Source organism: Bison bison, unplaced genomic scaffold (assembly GCF_000754665.1).
Source record: "Bison bison bison isolate TAMUID 2011002044 unplaced genomic scaffold, Bison_UMD1.0 scf7180017864291, whole genome shotgun sequence".
NCBI classification, from domain to species: domain Eukaryota; kingdom Metazoa; phylum Chordata; class Mammalia; order Artiodactyla; family Bovidae; genus Bison; species Bison bison.
The window spans coordinates 12,343,179-12,363,446 of record NW_011494863.1 but is presented as its reverse complement, the minus strand read 5'-3'; the positions used below and the strand labels follow the sequence as shown (position 1 = coordinate 12,363,446).

The following is a 20,268-nucleotide window of genomic DNA, read 5'->3' as shown; positions in this document are numbered from 1 at the left end:
TGGAGAAGACTCTTGAGAGTCCCTTGAACTGCAAGGAGATCCAACCAGTCCATTCTGAAGGAGATCAGCCCTGGGATTTCTTTGGAAGGAATGATGCTAAAGCTGAAACTCCAGTACTTTGGCCACCTCATGCGAAGAGTTGACTCATTGGAAAAGAGTCTGATGCTGGGAGGGATTGGGGGCAGGAGGAGAAGGGGACGACAGAGGATGAGATGGCTGGATGGCATCACTGACTCGATGGACGTGAGTCTGAGTGAACTCCGGGAGTTGGTGATGGACAGGGAAGCCTGGCGTGCTGCAATTCATGGGGTCGCAAAGAGTCGGACACGACTGAGCGACTGAACTGAACTGAACTGTGTCTGCATTAGACTTCCTCTGCTCCATACAGCCTCATCTTTCACCTGCAGCCTCTGTCTCCACCCTGGGGTGAGGAGGGGCAGGGCCCGGAGGGAAAGTGGCAACTTGCTGCCAGGACCTCTGCCCTTCCTCCAGGGGGCTCTGCTGCCATCTTGCCCTCTTCTCCTTCCTTCCTGGCCACTTACAATCCCACCATCTTGGCAGCTTTGGACATCCGCATAAGCACTGCAGAGTCTGGGCCCGCCTCCCTGAGTGCTCCTCTTGCTCTTAGCTCTGGGCCTCTGCCATACTGCTGCTCTGTGTGAAGCCTCTCCTTCCCTCCCCCTGGGCCAGCTGTTGCTCATCCTTTAGCGCTCTGCTCGACTTAGACTTCCCTTCCAGGAAGTCTTCTTTGATCTGCTCTGGGTGTATTCACAGGCACATATCCGCCCGCACACCTGTCTACCTAAGAAGCCAGTAGAGTGCCTAGTTGTGCCAAGCCCTGAGCTAGGTGCTGGGGTGACATAAGTGGGCAAGACAGACTCTCGTGGAGCTTTCAAAAGGGAGTGTCTCTTTTCTGGTCCAGGCAGTTGGCCTGTGTTACTCTTTCCTTCTCTGCCCAGCAGTGTGATTAGGTTGCAGGGGATTCACTGGTGGCGGGAAGGGAGCCGTGTCCCTTTCTGGTCGTCCGTTCTGCCAGAACTTTAAATAGCACTTCTGTGCCCATGCATGCATGCCTCGAAGGAGCCAGCAATGGCAGACATAAACCACAGGGCCCCTGAGTGCCTGGCCAGGCCCTGCGGTGTGGGCGCTGGGAGACCCAGGAGATGGTCCAGAGGCTCACGGGCTCCCATGCGCTTCTTATTGTTTCAAACAGGATTATGTGAGCCACCCCACCCGTCCCGATCCCCTCGTCCAGCTTGAATCTCCCTCCACTGTTTCCTGGCATTCCTTTGCCCCTCTAGTGGAGTATTTATTACTAGCTCTATGCTAATTTGTAGGCTAGTCTCTCTCCTCCCCTGGGTTGGAAGCTCATGAAAGTCAGGCTTGGGTCTTCTTTCTCCCATAATCTTCAACCCTTCGTGTAGCGCCTGGCACAGGCTAAGTGCCCAGTCACCAGGCGGTGTGCCTAGTGCCCCAGGCTCTGGCATCCTCCACTCTCTCAGCTCTTGGTTGCTCTCCGGGCCCCATGGTTCTCAGGGCTGTGTGTCTGACCCACATCTGACTTCTCTGTGAACAGCCCTTTGTGCATTCAGGTTTAACATCTAAGATTCACTCCCCACCTTTGCCCCAACAACCCAGCCAGCTTGTCCTCAGATGCCAGCTCACGGCTCAGTTTACTGGGCCTAGAAGAGCGGCACCTCGTCTGGGCAGATTCTGAGCGTGACTCTGGGCCTCCCACTCTGGGCCAAGGCACCCCTCTCCCCCCTGGAAGCTGGCAGCTGCAAGGTTTCTGGAGCTGGAGAACAAAGGGTCACTGGACAGAGATGTGGGTTCTGTGTGACCCCAGCAAGTGGCTTCCCTTTGTGGGGCTCGGTTTCTTTGTTTCTGTGACAGAGAGCATCTTAAGTGCTTCTATAAAATGCTATAATAATCAAATTTATAAAGGTGAAAGGGCTTTCTACACCACAGAGAGACATAAGCACATGAGGGGCTCTTGTTTGTTTTGCAGAAACCATTCCCACCCCCTGCACTCTGTCTGGGCTCTTATCTCTCCCAGGTTCTGAGAAAGTGGTGCAGAGCTGGGGGCTTGGCTGAGCCTTCCTGCCACAGGGAAAAGGCACTGTCCTTGGGGCAGGTGGTGGCAGGAGGTACGGGGAGAGCCCTCCCTACCCTGGTTGCGGCTTTGTGTAGCCGGCTCTCCACTTTAGGGGCAGGGAGCTGAGCCACTGTCCAGGTGAGCGGTCGCGGTCTGGGGCGAGGCAGTGCAGGTGAAGATGGAGAGACGTGGCAGATTCTGTCGCATCGTCTTTGTTCAGTCCAAAGACTGTGAAAACATACCTCGGCTCTTGCCATGCCATTATGGAGACTGAGTTTGGGGATTTGTAACGAATATCTGAGCATTCTAGGAGCAGCAGGGACTTTTATCCCATGGCCAGGGTTGGGAGGTAAGCTGGGGTTAGGGCTGGGAGCCCCATTCAGGGCCAGGTCAGCAGCTCACCCTCTGCTCGTCTCTCTACAGGGTACCAAGTACCGGGGCTCCATTCGTGACTTCCCCGACTTCAACCCCAGCCAGGATGCCGAGACTCTGTACAATGCCATGAAGGGCTTTGGTGGGTGCTCAGCCACTGTGGGGAAAGGGACCCACAGGAAAGGAAGCAGGATTCACCTAGGCTTGGGGGTGTCCCCCCCTTTTGGTTATTCAGTCATTCTTTTGTCTCTCTTTTTTGGCCATGATACATGGCATGCGGGATCTAAGTTCCCCAAGCCGTGACTGAACCTGGGCCCCTGCAGTGGAAGTGTAGAATCCTAACCAGTGGACTGCCAGCACATTCCCTTGTCTCTTCTTTTTATAATTTTATAATGGACTCTTCCAATGGCGCTAGTGGTAAAGAACCCGCCTGCCAATGCAGGAGATACAAGAGATGCAGGTTCAATCCCTGGCCCAGGAAGATCCCCTGGAGAAGGACATGACAACCCACTCCAGTCTTCTTGCCTGGGGAATCCCATGGACAGAGGAACCTGGTGGGCTATGATCCACAGGGTCGCAGAGTCAGACATGACTTAACCGACTTGGCACACATGCACACTCCAGGCTAATAAAACAGTCTCATGAGTAGAAGAAGCTTTACCAGTAGACCTGCCACCCAGCTTGAGAACTGGCACTTGCTCGCTCACGTAGCTGCAACATCATGGTAGGTCCCCCTCCTGATAACATCACTTTGCCTTTTGTCTTGCGGGTAAGCACTACCCTCAATTTGCAGCTTATTATTTCCTTTTATTTTTCCTGTCAGTGAAAGAACCCATCCTGGACGTTAGGACACCTGGGTTTTTCTAAGCCAAGCTCACTGGGAGACCGCGGGGGACTCCATGCTCCTCTCTGGGCCCCAGTTTCCTCGTGTGTGTGACGAGGAGCTAGATCATGGGCCGTCTGAACTGAGATACTACATGTGCTAGCATCTCTCTCAGGGGGGCTCGTCAGGTCCCCACAGAGCCCCCGTCTGATGCCAGTGCCTCTCGTGAGCAGAAGGCTGATGCCGAGGACTGCAGGGAGCACCCCTGTTGGGCTTCCTGGAGGCAGGTTGGGTAGGGTGACGGGTGCCTCCCCTCTTGTAGGCAGTGACAAGGAGGCCATCCTGGAGTTGATTACTTCCCGGAGCAACAGGCAGAGGCAGGAGATCTGCCAGAACTACAAGTCCCTCTATGGCAAGGTAACCATGACAACCAGAGGGTTGGGGGCGGAGGAGGCATGCTCTGATTCATCCAGGCCCTTTCCTGAGTATTTTACTCCTGCTCAGCTTCTATGCTGGCACTTCTGCCCTCCTTTTTTCTTCTCTCAGTCAGGCAGGGATCATCCAACCGTAATTGCATCTAGAGCGCCTGCTAGGCACTATGCTAGGGGTTAGGGCTACCCAGATAAATAAGACCCGAGGGTGTCAACCTGTGGGCTCACAGTGGGAGAGACAGTGAGCAAGTGAGCACGTAGCGGCAGGGAGGGGCACTGTGCTGCGGACTGGGCAGGTTACCTGATGTCTCTAAGCCCATTTCTGAAGGCCAATGAGAGTATGTACCCCCAGAGTGACGATTAAGTTGGATTACTTCTCTCAGTGCCTGTACAGAGTAAGTGCTCATTCAGTGTAATTCTTATCATTATAACTGCGCTTCCCCATCTTCTTCCATTTCCTCCTCCTTCCACCCCTCCCCCAACCAGGACCTCATTGCAGACTTGAAGTATGAGTTGACGGGGAAGTTTGAACGCCTGATTGTGGGTCTTATGAGGCCACCTGCCTATGCTGATGCCAAAGAAATTAAAGATGCCATCTCGGTAAGAAGCAGGGTCTGTGCATGTTTGAGGGTTGGGGGTGTGGTTCATGGGAGATTGTAGCTTCTACAGCAGAAATTCAGTGAGCCCTATACCCACCCCACACATATGCCCTGCTTTGAGGCAGCAGCCCAAGTCCTGTCCCAGAGGGTGCCATGGTCCCTCCAGATGGATGGAGGTGGCATAGGCGTTGGTGTGACGCCCACCCTGTGAAAGGGGGCCCTGGGCCCACACCCCACCCCAGTCGTTTACAGTCCTGAGGAAGCAGGACATGGGGATGTGGAAACAGATTGTGTCCAACACCCAAAGGCCGGGGGCATCGTAAAGGAGATCAGGAGGACAGGCCCTGGGCTTGGGGTGGCTGGAGAGGGCATCATAGAAGATGAGGGGATCGAGTTGGGCCTGAAGCCAGGAGAAGGTTTGGTTGACCAGAAGGGGCAGGTCATTCTAGGCTGGAGAGTAAGTGGTTGTGGAAGTGTGTTCAGGATGAGGGGCAGCCCAGTCTAGTGGAGGTGCAGGGTTTCTCCCTACAAAGCAGGGAGAGCTCAAAGGCCTTTGAGTGTAACTCGGCACTTTATAAAGTGCTATGATCTTTGTCTCAGATGAGCTGTATGAACTTGTTTTCATAAGCTAGTAAACTTAACAGTGTAAAAGAGTATCACATTCTCATTCTTTCTGTGAGTTCAGCAGAGCAACTAGTATCATTTCCATTTTAAAGATGAGAAAAGTAAGGCCCAGGAAGATGAAGTTTTTTTGATGAGCCATCACAAAGCAAGTTGCAGGCAGAGGCGGCACTAGAATCCCCGTCTTTAGATTCTCAGGGCTGCAGCTCTGAATCAATGCCTAAGACCTGTGTTAGGAACACCCTGAGTGCTGGGAGTTTCCCAGCTCTGACCACCCCAGGTTCCCAACTCGGGGCTGGTGGCCTCGCTTTTCAACCCTTGACTCACATGCCCCTTCTTTTCTCCCAGGGCATTGGGACCGATGAGAAGTGCCTCATTGAGATCTTGGCTTCTCGGACCAACGAGCAGATCCACCAGCTGGTGGCAGCATACAAAGATGGTGAGATGGGCAAGAGGGGCCGTTCAAGGTTTTTCAGATGTGTAATGAAGGTGCTCACAAGAGCAGGGACCCTAAGACTCTACCCGTCCACCTTTTTTCCTCCTTCCCTCTGATCTGTCTGTCCATCCATCTATTCATTTAGTGAGTACCTACTTTCTTCTGGGTTCTCAGCATATGGTTGTGGGCATCCATACTGTTTACGCCTGAGAGCTTAAGTATTAATGAGATAATGAGGGATATAGATAATAAACAGATAAACAAATGGGATGATGACATGTGGTAAAGAGTTCAGAAGGACACAAACAGAAAACAAGTATCCAACTGGAGAGGACATGCTTCAGATAGGTGGCTGGGGAAGCCTGTCTTGGGAGGAGACGAGCAGGAGCCAATTGTACACAGAGTGGGGAGAAGACCCTGGCAGGAGCGGGAAGGACAAGTCCAAAGGTCCCCAAGCTGAATAAGCCTGGTGTCCAGTGCAAAGCTAGAACAGCAGAGGGCGGGACAGGATCACACAGGGCTGTACAGGCCAAGGCAAAGAAACAATGTTTATTCCAAACCTAGTGGGAAGCAGAGGAGCCTGTGATGAGTGTGGGCTCTAAGACAGTCTCTCGTGTTGTTCTGGATCGGAGAAGCAGAAAGAACAGTCAGAAGGCTGTAGCCGCTGTGCAGGTGAGCGACAGTGGTGTCTGGAGTAGGACACCACAGGTGAAGATGGAGAGATGTGCGCAGATTCCATCTCACCATGTCATGAGTCAGCACAAAGAATTGAGAAAATACCGGCCAGCGTGGAGACTGGATTTGGGGATTTGTAATGAATATCTGAGTAATTTAGGGGCAGCGGGGACCTCTATCCTGGTTCCCTGGGATGTCCTGGGGGTGGGACCAGAGCTTGTGTTCTTTCCTGGCAGCCTACGAGCGAGACCTGGAGGCTGACATCACTGGGGACACCTCTGGCCACTTCCGGAAGATGCTCGTGGTCCTGCTGCAGGTTGGTCTACCTTGGGGCCCTCCCCGAGCTCTCCCCCAGGGTGCAGAGGGCTCGGAACGCCTTGTCCCTGTTCCCCTAGACAGTGTGGCTCGTGAGAGGCTCCTTGGTGGCTCCTCAGGTGTAAAATCCTCCTCGTGTTTTCTGGCCACCTCTCCCCCTCTCCCCATCTTATCCTCAAACTTGAGATGGTCTCTTTGGCTTGCCTGAGTGTAGAAGCTGAGCGTCCAGGGTCTGTTCTGTCCCCCGTGGTTTGCACAGGCAGGTGACCTGCATTTCTTTTCACACACCCTGTCGCTCTTGTGCTTCTCTGTCCTGCTTTTTCTCTCCGCAAGTGTCCCCTCCTCTATGCCCCAGCCTCTCTTGCCATGGCTTTCCCAGCAGGGGCGCCAGCAGGGCCGTGGCCTCTCTGAGCCCCCTGAGTGGCATGCCCCACAGAACAGCCCTGCTGATCCCTCCCACCAAGGATGTCATAACAACATAAAAAAGAACATGAAGAGGCTGCACAGTGGTGTCACAGCTGAATTCTACCTGCTCAAGCTCTGCTTTTTCCTTTGTTCATTTTCCTTCGTGTGTGTTTTTTTTTACACTTTGAGTTAGTTGCTAACTTCTAAAACTAGAGAGATTTTGCTCCAAAATCATATCTCTGGATTCTTTTGAATAATCGAAAAGTGCTGGGAACAGCAGGCCTGCTTCTTCTCAGGACTGCGCTGTTTGGTCCATACTCCAAACGATGAGGGGAGAATCCGGTGGCAGGGGCCCTGTGATTCCCTGCAAAATAGCTGCTGTGGTCCTCTGTGTGTGTGCCGCACCCTGCAGCTTGTAGGAATTTTGTTTCCCAACCAAGGACTGAGCCCTGGCCTGAAGCAGTGAGAATGCAGAGTCCTAACCACCGAACCACCAGGGAATTCCCAGGTGCTGCGGTCTTGTTCTGGAGGCAGCTGTCAGTCTCTTCCCCTGGACACCCCGGGCCACCACGGTTTTCCTAGTCCTCCCTGTCTCCACCACTGGCATCCAGGCTTTCTCCCGGCTCTGGTATTTGAACCAGTGTCCCTTGTTTTTCTTCCCAGGGTACCAGGGAGGAGGATGACGTAGTGAGCGAGGACTTGGTGCAGCAGGACGTTCAGGTAAATAAGCACCAGTGGAGATTGCTGGGCACAGCCAGGCAGCCCGAGAAGGGGGAGGGGTGGAGGCAAAGTAATTTGTACCAGATACCAGAAATAACTGACTTACAGCCATCATTATACAGCACTTCACTGAAGGAAGGGTTGAAGTTACCTTTCAAAGGTACATAGCATATGTAAAGCTGGTGAGATCAATTTTGGAGCTTTCATTATTTGTTCATTTTTCATTCAGTTAATTAATATTTATTGAACACTTACTATATGCCAATCATTCTGAATGCCAAGCATTGGGGAATCACAAGTGAGCAAAGTCAAACAGTACTGGGGATCAGATATATGTCAATCACACAGTCACATTCTCTGTGGATACACCATATATTCTAGGTGTTTTGAGCTCCCACTGTATGCCAGTAATACTGTAGGTAGATACAGAGAATGTAGAACATAATTCCTATTCTTGAGGAATCAATGCTGTAGTGGGAAGCCAGGCATATAAATATTATGTATTATAATATACAGTGAATCAAAGCTGTAAAGACACAAAAGTCTAGAAAAGGGAGTGAGGGAAAGAGAACTCCACCTGGGGACATCAGGAAGTGCTTTGAAAACAAATTGGATGTTTAATCTGGGCCCTGAAGGTTGAATAGGAGTTTCCCCAGAAAGAAAGGAAAGACGCTAAGAGGTGTATGCATTTACTAGCATGTTCAAGGGTCTGGCAGTGGTTCTGAGTGGCTTGGCTGGTAAGTTGTTTCCTGAGGTTTCTTCTCTTAATTAAGTTCCACTTCTTCCCCTCCAGGACCTGTATGAGGCAGGGGAACTGAAATGGGGAACAGATGAAGCCCAGTTCATTTACATTTTGGGAAATCGCAGCAAGCAGCATCTCCGGTTGGGTGAGCTCCAGAGAAGACCTGCAGCTGTCCCCTGGGGGTTGTGCCAAGCTTTCCTTTCTCATTTCCTTTTCTGCTAAGGAGCATGATAGTGCTTCACCCACAACCCAAACACTAGTCCTGATTTTAACACCGTGGCTTCTGTGGTCCCTTATGAGAGGTCTTAACAGGGTGTTCAGCCCCTCTGCCTCAGTACAGTCCCTGTCTTCATGTTGGAGCGGGACGTGTACACAATTCCTCTCAGCAGACACAGTGAGGCTGCCTGTGGCTGGTGACATGCACGACCTTCCGGCCACCTCCCTAAGTGCCAGCCCTGCCTTCACGGTGGCGCTCTGGTCCTGGCCACTGCATCTTCCCTCCCGAAGTCCCTGATGCTTCCAATGTTACGAGCGTGGCTTTGACACCCTGTCTCTCTGTCTGACTCAGTATTTGATGAGTATCTGAAGACCACGGGGAAGCCGATTGAAGCCAGCATCCGAGGGGAGCTGTCCGGGGACTTTGAGAAGCTGATGCTGGCTGTGGGTATGTCCGAGGTTTCATTTCTAGGGCCTTTGAGGGATTCAGGGACTCTGGCCTGAAGGGGGACATGGGGATTGTACGGTATGGAGATGGGAAGGAGAAAACCAGACAGGTGGTGAATTCTAAAGGTCTAGCTAGGGCCTTGTGGCTGAGGCCTGGGAGCTGGGGGTCAAGCCTTGGACACTGCTGCCTCCCACTCCCTCCTCCCATGTTTGTGATGGGGCCAAAAAGCACATGGGGTCAGGGGTCAGGCAGTCATGATCAGGAAAGCGGGTTTTGCGGAGCATCTGCTTGTGGGCCTGGTGCTCCACTGATGTTTACTCTTTACAAATGACCCAGGAGTGGACACTGTCATCGTCTCCATTTCACGGATGAGAAAACCGCAGCTCACAGAGGCTGTATCTCTTGCCAAGGGGTGGTTTTGTAATGAATTGGGGTACTCTGGGCCCACTGTGGGGGAAGCCAGGAGCTGACTAGTCAATGGTGGAGTCAAGATTCAAAACTCAGGCTTCTTCTCAGTCTGCTGTTGACTTGGAGAAAGTCACTTATGCTCAGTGGGCCTCAGTTTCCTCATCTGGTAAATGGGGGTGGGGAGTAACCGCCTGACCCAGAGGCTGTGGGCACATCCTGACACTGCATTCCCAGGGCATTCTGAGACTCTGGGCCAGGAACACGGGGCTAAGAATGGAAAGGAGAGCTCTGTGGTACGGAGGTGGGAAGGAGAAAACCAGAATGTCAGTTTGCCAGCCAGACGTTCCAAGAGTCACTGTGTCTGAGCCTGGGGTAGGTTGCATGAGTGTGTTTCTTGGGAACGAGCTAAGGCCCAGCACTCATCCTCTTGCCCAGAGCTGTCCCCCACCAGCCCTATCTCAGGTAATCAGGTTGTGGCCCTGCTCGGCAGCAAGATCCAGAGGCTGGGCCAGTAATGTTCTATCATAGCAGACTCTAAAGAACCACCTTGCCTAGTCCCACCTCAGGTCCTCCCCACCCAGCCCAGTTCCTTCAAACACCAAAGGACTAGAAAGGTGAAGGGGGTCTTTGCAGTCCCAACATTACAGCAGGCCCATGTTCTGATTTCTCTGTCCCCTGGGATAAAAGTGGTGGGCCTGGGGTCCTCAGGGATTTCAGACGATCAGGAAGCAGGATTCTTCTCAGATTTGAACTTGGTGGCTCCCAAGGAATGGAAATAAAGAAGGGGTCAGACCGCCCCATCACCCTTCCAAGGCAGCCAAAATAACTACCTCTTCCTTCCTCTTCTCAGTGAAGTGTATCCGGAGCACCGCAGAGTATTTTGCTGAGAGGCTATTCAAGGCCATGAAGGTGCGTGGTGAGGTTGATGCGCCCGAGGTTGGGGAGAGGGGCTCTTTGCACCCCCAAAAGATTGTCAGGACTCTGGCAAATCCTTGGGAGTCCATTGGCCAAAGAGAGCATTCAAGGCATTGGCCATAAAACCAAGTGATGGCACTTGGTCCCAGGTCATACACCTTCCCACCCAGATACCTACCCTATTCTCATGATTGTTCAGGGGGTGCATCATGCCCCCAGTCCAGCCAGCCAACTGGGTTGGAAGCCCATGCTTTATTTCTAAACGCTAATTAACTAGAATGTTTATATATAATGTACATAGGAAGTGAAAGACATTTTGGCATTGCCTGCCAAGACTTGTGATGTTCATCCCAGGGACTCAGGGATTCTGCTCCTGGCGAGTACTGAGAACAGATTTTCCCAGGACTTTACACACACAACACAGAAGGTGGTAATATCTTCATAGTGCACCAGGGTGAATGAACACGGTCATTTGTTGTCAGAGGCCACAAGCCCAAAGTTCCTGCAAGTGGCCCATTCTCTGTCTTCCAGCGCCAGACTGGACCCAGCTGGGTCCAGAGACCAGCATTTTTATGATGTGTTCATAAAAACATTCATAGCAGTATGGTCCATGTCATGAAAAAACTAGAAACAGCCCAATGCCTGTCAGGAGTAGATGGACAAATAATGCATAGTGGTGTATTTACAGAGCTCCAAAATGTGCAAATCTAAACCATACCTTGCTTAGAGTTATGAGGAAGTCAAAGATGGAAATGACACGAGGTGGGGGAAGAAGACGCCAAAAGCAGGAGGGACATCAGGGAGCTTCAGAGGGAATGACAATGTCTGGCTTCTTTCCTTCTTAATTTTAATGTTTTATTACAAACGTTGTATTTTCAGTTGAGCAGGGGACTCTTAGCAGTCTAGCCTCCTCTCAATTCCCCACCCCCCAAACCCACTCATCTTGCAGGGCCTGGGGACTCGGGACAACACCCTGATCCGCATCATGGTCTCCCGCAGTGAGCTGGACATGCTCGACATCCGGGAGATATTCCGGACCAAGTACGAGAAGTCCCTGTACAGTATGATCAAGGTGAGGTGCTCATGGAGCTCCAGAGAGGGCTGGGGTGCTCTCCCAGGAGAAAAGGTGTCATCCTAGAAAGCTGGAGTCTGGTGGGAATTGCAGGAGCCCTGCCTGTGCCACTTCAGGGAGTTGAAGGCGACTATGGAGAAGCAAGTGTCACCTGACAGGCAAGATGCTTCTAAGACACGAGGCACCTCTTCAGAGGAAGGCAGGACTGGGTCGTGATGGGGGCAAGGCTGAATCTGGGATGAAGGCTCCTCGCTAGGGCGGTGAGAGGCCAGCCTCCTAGAGGCAGCGCGAGGCGGGAGGCCAGAGGAGGCTTCACTGGGGACTCCCAGGCCCTGGGCCAGGTGATGGCTCTGGGCTGGCCAGCCCATGAGACTCGCTCCAGAGACAGATGTAAAGCTGGATGGTTTCTCCTTGTTCTGGGTGAGTGGGATAAAGCTTTCGGAGTTCAAGCTCTGCTCCCTAAAGTGTGTTTCTAAAGAATTACATAGGCATTGTGTGCAAAAATAGCTCATGGGAAACGTCTGGGAAAAACTAGAATAAGCAAAATAAGTCTGCTTCTTTACCAAGAACTTCTCACAGCCTTCACTGTAGTTTGTTCACTATGAGGCCCCAAGAGGGATGTAGAATATGCTGTGTCTATCAAACATACATTTGTTTGGTTTTGGCATTTCCCAGTGTTTTTGCTCAGTCCATTTTATGGACTATTTCACATAGGAGGGCTGGGCTAGGGTTATCTGGTGGCAGGGGTGTGCTGGGGCCAGCTCACACTGGCTTGGGAAGCATCGCTTCTTCTTTTTCTAATTTTTAAAAACATGTATTTATTTGGCTGCACCAGGTCTGGCTGCAGCACTCCAGGTCTTTGCTGTGGTATGTGGGATCTTTAGTTGAGGCGTGTAGGATCTAGTTCCCTGACCAGGGACAGAACCCAGGCCCCCTGCATTGGAAGTGCAGAGTCTTAGCCACTGGACTACCAATGAAGTCCCAAAAGCATCTTTTCTTAATTCCACGTGTAGCGAAGTCATACTGGTAGCTTGGAATTGTCCATTAGAGGAAATTAGCAAACACTACAAATCAGGACTTTTTCTCTTTTTCCCAAAGAGCCAGTTGGTAAGTGCTTACCATCACACCGCTATTTGGTCTCAGTCACCTCCAGACAGGCTGAGAGTGAGGGCTGCTGTAAATACATGGTCAGCCTGCCCCTGTTTGGGGCTATGCAGGACCTCCCCTTCTTGTCTGAGAGGATCCCAGGGCTGGGTGAGAGGTGACCTTTCCCTCTGTCTTTCTCCCCAGAACGATACCTCTGGCGAATACAAGAAGACTCTGCTGAAGCTGTGTGGGGGAGATGATGAGTAAGTGGCCTCCTGGCCCCAGGCTGGAGGGCGTGGCCTCGGGTGTGGCTGGTCAGGATTCTCTTGGCCTCTTCATGATGGATGGATGGATAGATGGATGGATTAGATGGACTTGGGAATTCCTTGAAGGTCAGAACACCGTACAGGTGAAAGTCTGAGCGTCCATGTACGCGCAAATGAGTGTGGTCTCCCATACATGGAGATGTCTGCTCGTGTGAACTTGGAAAGCAGTCTAGGGATGTGCATCAGCAATCACAATATGAGGGTCTAGGCCCTGCTACTAACTTCTCAGGTGCTTCTCTGGTTCATCATCTGTTAAATGGAAAAAGTACAGATGCCTGCCCTGGCTGCTCGTTTATTCAGCATCTATGCATTAAGCACTCCACGTGCAGGCCTTGAGGGGAAGCACTGATGAAGCCTCTGGCCTAGAAAAGCACACAGACCTGGGCGTGTGTCCATGGTGGGGAAGTGTACGTGTCTATGTGCACTCTCCCGGTTGGGGGTGGGGAGGCTCCTGGAGATAATGAGGCTGAGATCCAAAGAGAAAGGTGATGGGGTGAAGACAGGGCCTGGAGGGAGAGTGTTAGGGGTGGAGAGAGAGCCTGGAGATGAGAACGTGCCACCTGGCTCATTTATGTAGCTGAGGTCACACTTTTGTATCGCGCTGGGAAGATACGAGGCTGAGAGGTGGGCAGGGCCTGGGACTTCTTCCTGGCACATGAATCTCCCCTAAGGAGAGCAGAGAACCAGCCACTGGATGAGGATTAAATTGGAGCATAACTTGAACAGATTTGGGTTGCTGGGAAGGGATCTACAGGTACTCTGATTTCCCTTATCCGGAACTTCTAAGGATCCAGTTAAACAGGGAATACGAGAGCCTTCTGTTTACCTTTGGTAGGTGCCTTAGGAGCTGGTTCAGTTCAGCAGATGTTTACCTGGCAGCTGGTAAACCAAGGTGCTTGGCAGAAGGAGAGGTAGAGATGACATGGCTCGAAGCTGGTCATGGACATGTTTGAGAGGGGAGACTTATATGGGAAAGGGGAGGATGAGGGATTCGAGAAATCTCCTGCCTGGGAGTGGGGGCCAGGAAGGCTGCTGGTCAGAGCTAGCACCGTCGGGAGTCGAAACAGGGTAGAAGGTTCTCAGAGGTGAAGGGAGGGCTCTGGTGAGTGGGTGGGGCCCAGGCTGGAGAGAGGGTAAAGTCAGATGGGTTTACTTGAAGTGTGTGTGTATGTGTGTGTGTTGTATGTGTGAAGTGTGCCCACGATGACCTTCCCTCCTGTCCTCTCCCTAACACCCTCCATTCCAGTGCTGCTGGCCAGTTCTTCCCGGAGGCAGCGCAGGTGGCCTATCAGATGTGGGAACTTAGTGCAGTGGCCCGAGTAGAGGTCAGACCCTCCCCACCTCCTGCTTGACCTCTTGACCACAGCTTCCACTCTTCTGCTCGCACCTTCCTGCTGCTCTGGTTGGCACCCAGCTGCCCCCTGGTGGCCAACCAGAGACACTGAGTCTCACGTCTTGAAGCTTCCTGTTCTCTGCAGAGTGATGGATTGGTGGGTGGGCACTCTGGTGTTGGCATCTGATTCCTGCATTCACCTCTAACATGCTGGGGAGCCTTCTGGCCCACTAACTACGTACAGATCTTGCTGATGGAGACTTGGTTGGTTCTTTGGAGGGGCCTATCCCATCCTGGGTCCAATAGTTGGGTTTTGGAGGCATGGAAGCTGAGAACAGATGGGCATCCTGGGGTGTACTAGAGGATTCTTGGTTGTCCTGAGCATCCTCAGACCCAGGGTCTACACAGGGCAAAAATAAAAAAGTTTCACAGAAGTCCTCAGGGCAAACCAGCCCTGAGGTAGCACTTGGCCCCTACAAAAATATTTGGAACCTTGGACTCCATTGCTCACTTGCTAGCTACCTTTGGCAGGCCCCCGCCTCTCTCTATCTCTATCTCCAAAAAGAGGCTGTTGGACATGGCGGTCCGGGTGCCCTCCGAGGGCTCCTGTGCACAGATGCTCTAGGACAGTGTTTCACCAAGTTGTGAGGCAAGAGCTGTCATTGAAGATGATCTTAAGTCATATGAGAAATGAATTGTGTTTTTTTGTTGGGTAGAGACCTGCTTGGCATTAAATAACACTGACCCTCATGCAGTGTGAAAGCTACTCCACTTTGGTTTAACCAATATTTAAATCCGTAATCAATTATTGTTAATGTCAAGGAGGAATTCTCAGTTTGGTGCCACAGTCGCTAATGTTCCCTTTTCATGACGAGCTGAGAGAGCTAGCTTCAAGTTCAGAGCTCTTGGCGAGCCATGGTATCTTGTTAAATTTGGTAATATTTGAAAGCATATATTTTTGTTTTTATGGCATTTATTTTTGTGGATTATCTGATTATGACACATGACACCAACTTTTTATTCATAATAGTGATATAAAATTGTTTTCATTCATTAACTCACTGAGCAGATATTTTTTGAGTGCTTACCCCTGTGTCAGGTACTTGCGTTATATCAAAGAACGAAATGGACCAAAACCCTTGCCCTTTAGGAGTATTCAGTGCACTTCAAAATGAATGCATTTAAGTAAAACAGAAAAGTAGCTGAATTAAGTTAAAATATTAAGAAATAGCATAGGGCATGCACAGATACAGAAAACATTGGGAAAATCATTTGGGGGTGACTGAAATCTGGGTGCTCTGTTCCAGTATTTCAGAACATTTCAGTTACCTTTTCAGGGAGAGCGTTGCTCTATGAAATGAGAGGACCCTGGGAGCAGGGCTGGGTTGTGAGAGCCTGGTTTCCAGTGGGGCGGGGCCAGAGCTGGCTCTTGGGGCAGGAGCCTGGCCCCTCTGCCCTTGACAGCACTTGCCCGGCTCCCAGGCCTGGGTCTGTCTCTCCCCTCCTCCCTGTCTCAGCTCTAGGGCAGGAGTCTGTCTGCTGTGCCTTCACCCCCGCCTTTTCCCCCAAGCTGCTTGGTTTGGGGCTCTTGGGGAAAGCCTCCCCTCGCTCGCATGCTCCTCTCCTGGCCTGGCCCCTGGGGGGCCTCCAGACACCTGCTGACTCACTTTCTGCCTCTTGTAGCTGAAAGGAACCGTGCGCCCAGCTGGTGACTTCAACCCTGATGCAGACGCCAAAGCCTTGCGGAAAGCCATGAAGGGGCTTGGTAAGGGGCACCTGAAAAGGGTCGGGTAGCCTCTGGGGCATTGGAGGGTAGTGGGTCTGCAATGGGATCGGCAGGGGCAAGAGCTGAGGCTTCAGACTGGAGTCTGCAGGGTGATGAGGACTTTATTTGCCTTGAGTCTCCAGCCCCCTGGAACCTCCAGCTCCCTTAAGTATAGAGAGGAGGGTAGTGAGGGGCTTTCTCAGGAACCTTCCCAGAGACCAAAGTGCTCCCAGGTCCTGGTATAGAAGTGCTAGGTGATGAGGTGGGGTTTTTGCTCTGGCTTTATTGCTAACTCACCATGTGACTTTGAGCAAGTCCCATAACCCATCTAGGGGTCTCAGTATCCCAGGACTAGAACTCAGAGGCCCTGACCCTCAACCCAGGGCTCTCTTTTATCTTGATCAGTGACCCAGTAGAAAAGTGCAGAAGGAATTCAGGGGAAGTTAGTGATTGGGCCAGAAGCAAGGCTCCTGCAGGGGCATAAAGCTGGCGAGCCTGGCCTCTCCCCCAGCAAAGACGCTGGGGCCCATCGCTGGGGGAGGTGGGGACCACGGCCTTGCTCTGATCTGTGGCTTTGGGGTCTCAGGAACTGACGAGGACACCATCATCGACATCATCGCCCACCGCAGCAATGCCCAGCGGCAGCAGATCCGCCAGACCTTCAAGTCTCACTTTGGCCGGGTAAGGGCCTCAGCCTAGACCCTGGGCCCTGCGTCCACACTCCTCCTCTGACGGAGCCTGGCGTGGATACACGCCTCTCCTTCCCACTACACCCCGCGTTCCCTGTGATCAGCAGTGTGCTTGTGACTGGCTCCCCTTAGGGCTGCGATCAGGGATGTGAGCTGTGTTAGTGGCATCTGGCTTTGGCTGACTAGTTTCTCCCAGGATGGAAATGGTACCACCCCCTTTGCTTCCCTGTCTCCTGCCTCCAGGGAGAGTGGCAGGTCCCCCGCTTGCATGGTGTCTTCTCCACCCTCTTTGTGGTGGTGGTGGTGGTGGTGGTGGTTTTGAACCCAACATCAGCCAAAGCAGACACAGATGCCCACTATTCCTAAATCTCGTGGAGCCCGCCTCCTCCTTCCGTGTCTCCTACCTGTCCCAAGTCACGTGTGGGCCAATGCTGATGTTGACATGACCTTGGCTCTGCCCTCTGCAGGATTTGATGGCTGACCTGAAGTCTGAGCTCTCCGGAGACCTGGCAAGGCTCATTCTGGGGCTCATGATGCCACCGGCCCATTATGATGCCAAGCAGTTGAAGAAAGCCATGGAGGTAAAGTGTGGGCACCAAAGGGATGGGGTCCAGTCTGTGTGGGTGCTGAGGGGACACAGGCACTCCTCCTGAGCCCAGGTGGGGCGGGTGTAACTCCTTGGTGGAGCCCCTCCCACACCTGTCCTGGGCTCAGAGTCTTGGCTAGTAGTTCCTTATCTTGTCACCCCACAAGGTAAGGCTTTGCTTTTGTGCCCATTTTATGGATGAGGACGCTAAGGCTCAGAGCGTAAGTTACTTGGTCACAGAGTCAAAGCACTACAAAGTAGCAGAGCTGGAATTCAGATCGAGTCTGTCTGTCTCCAGAGCCTGATATGACAACCGCGTGAATCAGTCCACTAGAGTTTCAGGCTCCTTGAAGATAAAGAGAAGAACAGACTTTCCCTGGGCAAAGCCAATTAAGATTATTGTCTTGAAAATTCCTGGACAGAAAAGTGGATGACTTAAAACACAAAATGAGAAGGATCGGGCTGCACTGTGGATCTTAAGACACTCCGAGGATCAGGCTGTCCTCAGCACACATCAGCTTTTATTTTCATTATTTCTTAACTTTTTGGCCACACCGCATGAGCACGTAGGATCTTAGTTTCCCAACCAGGGATCGAACCCACACCCTTTGTCTTGAAAGTGTGGAGTCTTAATTCAACAGCCAGGGAAGTCCCCACACCAACTTTTAATAGACTGATGAAGATACCCTTCAGGTCAGAGGACTCAGGGACGCTTGACCCCTGGGCAGTAACCTCCCAAGACAGAGACTTGTCTTATTTTTATAGAATTGCCCCAGCAGCTGACACAGTGACTGGCACATAATCAGTGTGTAGCAGATACTTGAACTCATCGGTCAGTCAGCCTGTCTTACCTGCTTCCTCCTCTCCCCCGAAGTGAGGACCTTAGCATAATGGGCTCCCCAGCTGCCTCAGCTGTCACCCATCCTCATGTGTCGCCCATCCCATCCAGTTCCTTAAAGCACAGAACATCTTTTTTCCTTCTGACAAATATGTGTTTACCGTGAAACCTTGAGAAAATATAGCAGAGCAAAAAAGAATGTTGAAATCATCTGTGATTCCCTCACCCACCCAGAGACCATGGTCACTGTTACACTGTGGTGCGTGTCCTCTGTCCTTTTTATGTATTTATATATAAATATTTATATTGAGATATGCACATATAAGCGTTTTTATATACACACACCCGTATACGCTATATTCTTTGCTTTTAAAAATTTTTGGTCCAAAGCAATTCTCATGGGAGGTTCTGGAAATCTTTACAAGCTGGTGGAGTCCTTTGATTGTGCCAAGGGCTGGTCAGGGGGTAAAGAGGACATGAGGGAGGCTTGGTCTGGGTGTTGACCTGCAGTGTCCTGGAACAGGAGTCTCCTTGACCTGGGCCCCTTGGGCCTCTCCACAGGTGTCAGGGCTGTGCTTCAGATCCTCTTTGCCTTGACCCTCTAGGGAGCTGGCACAGATGAAAAGGCTCTCATCGAGATCCTGGCCACTCGGACCAACGCCGAAATCCAGGCCATCAATGAGGCCTACAAGGAGGGTGAGTGCGGGAGACCTGTGGCCCGGTGCTGTAGGGAGGCCTTGGGGAAGAACCAGGCCCCCCGGCTCCTGACCTCACCCTGTAGCCCTGCCCCGCCTGCCCACCTCAGGCCACAAGGCTGTGATAAGCCCCCTGGGTGCTCCCAGCCCTGTGTCTGGGGAAGGTGCCCCAGAGAGAGTCCCAGCAGGACAAAGGCCTGGAGGTAGAGGAGGGTTTTGACTGGGAGTGGGAGAGAGAGCACCCAGGCCCCTGGAGAGGGGAGAGCGGCTTCACGGGTGTGTGGCCTGTGTGCTCACACAGGGCCCCATGTTCAGAAGGCCCTGTGTCTGTTTGCATGCTTAACTATCACCATCTTGCAATTCTTCATAACTTTTCAATAAGTGCTTCCGTATTAGTCTGAAGAACCTTGAGTATCAGTCAAAAATGTTTAAGGTTTTTGTCTTCTAAGCAGCTTTAAAATGGTAGAGTCTTTGAGCAGGGCAGTGACGTGATCAGAGCTGTGCTTTTGGGTTCAGCCACTGCCGTGCAGGAGATAGTGAAGACAGGGAGGCTGTTATCTGGGAGAGGGGAGATGCACTGAGCGCTCAGCAGGGACGGGCAGAATGAGGTGATGGACCCATGGCAAATCAACAGCAGGGTGGCTGGTGGCCCCCAGGAGCCAATGACAAACTCCTTCATCCCCACCACCCTGCCAGCACTGCTCTGGCTTAAATCTGTGCTTCCTGGACCCCTCCCCCACTCTTGGCCAGCAGCCACTCACACCTCCTTTTCCTGTCTCAGACTATCACAAGTCCCTGGAGGATGCTCTGAGCTCAGACACGTCTGGCCACTTCAAGAGGATCCTCATCTCTCTGGCCACGGTGGGTGAATTCACGGCTCCAGGCCTGCTTGGCCCTCTGGGGCCCTAGGTGGGGAAAGGGTTGCTACGAGAGGCAGGGGGTTCACTCCTGATGAAAAGAGGGTGTCTTCCCCTGCTGCCTCCTAAGATTCTTACCACTGAGGCAGTTGCTACTTGGGCAACGCCTTCTCCATTGTTCACTTTTCAAAGCTGACTTAGTGCCCCCTTCTCCAGGCAGCCCTCCCTGATTGCTCTTAGCCTGGCTTGTTGGGCCCCCAGCTGACAGGACAGAGCCAGTGTGGGTGACCTTTCCCTGTGTCATCATCCAAGAGCTTCTGTTACCGAGGACCTACCGTATAGCTCAGGGAACTCTACTTGGTGTTCTGTGGTGACCTAAATCGGAAGGAAATCCAAAAAAGAAGGGATACGTGTATATGTAGAGCTGATTCACTTTGCTGTACAGTAGAAACTAAGCAACTATGCTCCAATAAAAATTAAATAAATACGGGGAGGGGAAAGGAACAGCTGTTATCATCTCTTGAATTCTCGCAACCCGGGTACCACACCCTGAGGCACAGTTATGGCAAGCTCACCATGTGCGAGTCAGGCCTTGGTCTAAGTGCCTTCCCAGTGATCATGTTCATGTTCAAGACTGCCACCCTGGGGAGGCAGGATCGCTGTCCCCATGTTACAGATGTGGGGAGAGCGTTCAGAGAGGTGAGTGGCTGAGTACTGCCCTCTGGCTGCTGAGGGATGGAGAGAGCGGATGTTTGGAGGCTGACCTTTCTCTCTGGTCCTGCTGCAGGGGAACCGTGAGG

General features: G+C 52.1%; 1 protein-coding gene across 1 annotated transcript in view; it reads left to right on the top strand.

Moving 5' to 3' along the window:
* The window catches only part of ANXA6 (annexin A6), a 37,228-nt gene that overhangs the window by 2,360 nt on the left and 14,600 nt on the right, over positions 1 to 20,268 (top strand). Inside the window, exons 2-19 of the mRNA XM_010850652.1 lie at positions 2,519 to 2,609; positions 3,613 to 3,707; positions 4,208 to 4,321; positions 5,290 to 5,380; positions 6,289 to 6,368; positions 7,436 to 7,492; positions 8,286 to 8,379; positions 8,803 to 8,898; positions 10,157 to 10,215; positions 11,171 to 11,293; positions 12,584 to 12,642; positions 13,952 to 14,030; positions 15,722 to 15,803; positions 16,390 to 16,484; positions 16,960 to 17,073; positions 18,522 to 18,612; positions 19,393 to 19,472; positions 20,256 to 20,262. Coding sequence (XP_010848954.1) covers positions 2,519 to 2,609; positions 3,613 to 3,707; positions 4,208 to 4,321; positions 5,290 to 5,380; positions 6,289 to 6,368; positions 7,436 to 7,492; positions 8,286 to 8,379; positions 8,803 to 8,898; positions 10,157 to 10,215; positions 11,171 to 11,293; positions 12,584 to 12,642; positions 13,952 to 14,030; positions 15,722 to 15,803; positions 16,390 to 16,484; positions 16,960 to 17,073; positions 18,522 to 18,612; positions 19,393 to 19,472; positions 20,256 to 20,262 — 1,507 coding nt within the window. The remainder of the gene's footprint in view (positions 1 to 2,518; positions 2,610 to 3,612; positions 3,708 to 4,207; positions 4,322 to 5,289; positions 5,381 to 6,288; positions 6,369 to 7,435; positions 7,493 to 8,285; positions 8,380 to 8,802; positions 8,899 to 10,156; positions 10,216 to 11,170; positions 11,294 to 12,583; positions 12,643 to 13,951; positions 14,031 to 15,721; positions 15,804 to 16,389; positions 16,485 to 16,959; positions 17,074 to 18,521; positions 18,613 to 19,392; positions 19,473 to 20,255; positions 20,263 to 20,268) is intronic.